Source organism: Triticum urartu, chromosome 6, assembly GCF_003073215.2.
Source record: "Triticum urartu cultivar G1812 chromosome 6, Tu2.1, whole genome shotgun sequence".
In the NCBI taxonomy this organism is placed as follows: Eukaryota; Viridiplantae; Streptophyta; class Magnoliopsida; order Poales; family Poaceae; genus Triticum; species Triticum urartu.
The window spans coordinates 551107189-551110840 of record NC_053027.1 but is presented as its reverse complement, the minus strand read 5'-3'; the positions used below and the strand labels follow the sequence as shown (position 1 = coordinate 551110840).

General features: G+C 48.8%; 1 protein-coding gene across 1 annotated transcript; it reads right to left on the bottom strand.

Annotated features, from left to right (window-relative positions):
- LOC125512889 lies at positions 1-583 on the bottom strand. Its single transcript, XM_048677958.1, has one exon. The coding sequence runs from the start codon at positions 481-483 to the stop codon at positions 151-153; it is 333 nt and encodes a 110-aa protein (XP_048533915.1). The 5' UTR covers positions 484-583; the 3' UTR covers positions 1-150.
- Positions 584-3652: the final 3069 nt, after the last annotated feature.

Below are 3652 nucleotides of genomic sequence, written 5' to 3'. Positions count from 1 at the left end.
TAATCAGCAGAAACATCATATCATATCATACACAACCAGCACACGCAGTCGGAACAAACTAAACAGGCACACAACACGAGATCGATATACTTGCATTGTAGTAGGAAGCAGCTAATAAGGTGGGTTCCGTGATGAAGAGGCCACGGCCCATCACGCGTGCTTGCACTTGAGGTTCTTCATGCAGGGGAGGTTCATCTCGGCGATCTTGACCTTCTTGTCGGCGCGACTGCAGTGGTGGCCAGGCGCGCACTCGATCAGCGCCTCCCGCTCCACCTCGCAGTAGCACGCCGGGTTGGCCACCACCCCGAAGCAGCACTTCTCGCAGTGGCCGAGGCGGAGGCAGTTCTTGAAGTACATGGCCTGCGTCTTGCAGGGCTCGGGCTCCGGCCGGTACTCCGCATACGTCGCCGCCGGCGTCGCGGCGAGCGCAGCACACGCGAGCACGACGGCCAGCGCGGCGGCGGCGAGCTTCACGGACGCCATGGGAGGATGGATGGATGGATGCAGATGGAGCTTAGCTAGTGGTGGAAGTTGAGTACACCCGACAGGGGTCAGCGCGGATCGATGGATGGGCTCAGCACACGGCGTCTTGGCGAATTTTATAGGCGATCGATGGCACCTAGCACTAGCAGCGGCGGGGTAACGTGCAGCGGAAATGCGGAAACCGCGATCGAGATACTAGCGCGCGTGGTACAGCGGACCATGTTACGACCTCTGTCCTCCTCTCCCATCTCTTGTTTTCTGCTTAATTAGTGGGGTTGTCGGGTCGAATCAGGCTTATGCATGTGACGATCCACTGGCGCATGTGATTGGTGGGCGCATGCTGGTGATCATGCATATCCTTGCATGTGCTTGCTAGCTAAGCTCACGCGAATTAAGGGAATATAATCTTAGTTAACTGGGGGTTTGGTGAAGCTCTCTGATCAACGGATCCGAGAAGAACAGCTAGCGTAGGAGGGTAGATACGCTACGTCTCCTCGGGGTCTGCGGGTGTAGGTTTATCTTAGCCGGTGCAAGTTCTACCGGGCCAGGCTCAACCGTGCTTTTTACTAACATGGTACAGCTGACACTCATACATACGCACATATACGTTCGTCTCTATAAACACACGCGCGCGCGCACACACACATGCACACTCTACTCCTACGAACTCTTCGAGAAACTGAGCCATCACATCATTTTGAAATTAACGAAGTTGCTACAGACGTCTTCGTGATCGACATGCATGTCTTCTCCTACTAAACGCACATCACCGATAAACCTGAAATTAATTCAAAAAAATATGAGCAGCAATCTCAAATGTAGGACTTGAACTCAGGTGGACTGAAGATACTACCATGCTCCTAACCATCTAATTATAGGTTGGTTCACCTCAATCATGTCTTCTATTAGGAGTACTACTATCAACCACCAATACTCTCTTCGCTACACCATCCAATGGTACAACTTTGCCTTGTGTTTAGCGACACCGCACGACACGCCCTCTTCATCTTCACACTCCGTTCCGCACCAATCGCGGGGATCAGGATTTGATCATTTGCTCCATTTCACCTTGTAGTTTGATCATTTGCTCTGGTTTATCTCAATGGAAGGTGGGCCCAGATCAAAGTGAGAAGCAAAACGGGGTAGGCGATTAAATCTTTCACCTAGTCGTGCCCGTCTCAGGAGACGCCTCACCGACTTCGCCTTTCGTGATGTCACACTTGCATCGCTCCAAGTGAGGCTTCCATTGCTACTACGTACCCCCGGTAGGGTTGCCCCTACTCGACATCCGCATCCCTAGGAAAATACATAGAAAAATGATGTCATTAATTTGCTCGAATCGAAACAACTGTTCGCCAAGGACTCTACATGGTCCAACGAGTGCGGTCATGCAACCTTGGTCAAGCTCGACTGAATGTTCTGCACAGTGGACTAGGAGGAGCGGCACTCAACTGCTCACTTCGATGTCTCTCCATCGTCATCTCCACCCATTTCGACATTCTCCTGGACTACACTTTGTGACCCACTTGTTGGCGGCGATTTTAGTTTGAGAGGTTTTGGATCAAGAGGGGGCGTTTCATGGAGCGGGTTGAGGAGGGTTGGGCGCTCGCTGGTGATGAGGCCGACCTGCTAGCTCGTCCTTCAGTTCAAGAACATGGCCCGTCAGGTGATGAGTGGGAGGGGTTTGTCTAGGTCTCAGTCGACTGAGACTTGGCGAAGTCTCAGTCGCTGACGTGTCATGCATGTGGCTGTGACGATGTTTGCCTCTGCTTTCGCTAGTTCACGACTTCTCCATGTTGGGCTGGATCGGTAGTTGCTTTTTCTTTCTTGCTGTAAGCCCTCGTCAAGTCCGTCGCTCATGGGCTAGTAAAATCAGCCCGTTTTTTCTTTCTTTATTTGTTTGGCAAGTCAATTTTACAACTTCTGGTTCATTTCCCTGCTTTCTTCATTTTTTGATATTATTTCTTCTTACATTTAAAAAAATATTTTGTATTGTTAATAAAATGAAAAATGACAAATAAAAATAAAAATCATACCCGCACCAGTTGCATTCATGTTGTACCACTTGTTGTTGATGGTAGGTTGTGACACCTGTAGTTGCAACTCTAGTGATGGACATGCAGCTGGCCCCCTCACCCTCCAGTTGCAGTCATGTTGTATCCCTTACCGTTGCAGGTGGGTTGCGATATGTGTTGGAAATATGCCCTAGAGGCAATAATAAAAGCATTATTATTACATTTCCTTGTTCATGATAATTGTCTTTATTCATGCTATAATTGTGTTATCCGGAAATCGTAATACATGTGTGAATAACAGACACCAACATGTCCCTAGTAAGCCTCTAGTTGACTAGCTCGTTGATCAACAGATAGTCATGGTTTCCTGACTATGGACATTGGCTGTCATTGATAACGAGATCACATCATTAGGAGAATGATGTGATGGACAAGACCCAATCCTAAACATAGCACAAGATCGTATAGTTCGTTTGCTAGAGTTTTCCAATGTCAAGTATCCTTTCCTTAGACCATGAGATCATGTAACTCCCGGATACCGTAGGAGTGCTTTGGGTATACCAAACGTCATAACGTAACTGGGTGACTATAAAGGTATACTACGGGTATCTCCGAAAGTGTCTGTTGGGTTGACATGGATCAAGACTGGGATTTGTCACTCCGTATGACGGAGAGGTATCACTGGGCCCACTCGGTAATGCATCATCATAATGAGATCAAAGTGACCAAGTGTCTGGTCACGGGATCATGCATTATGGTACGAGTAAAGTGACTTGCCGGTAACGAGATTGAACGAGGTATTGGGATACCGACGATCGAATCTCGGGCAAGTAACATACCGATTGACGAAGGGAATTGTATACGGGGTTGCTTGAATCCTCGACATCGTGGTTCATCCGATGAGATCATCGAGGAACATGTGGGAGCCAACATGGGTATCTAGATCCCGCTGTTGGTTATTGACCGGAGATTCGTCTCGGTCATGTCTACATGTCTCCCGAACCCGTAGGGTCTACACACTTAAGGTTCGGTGACGCTAGGGTTGTAGGGATATGTATATGCAGTAACCCGAATGTTGTTCGGAGTCCCGGATGAGATCCCGGACGTCACGAGGAGTTCCGGAATGGTCCGGAGGTAAAGAATTATATATAGGA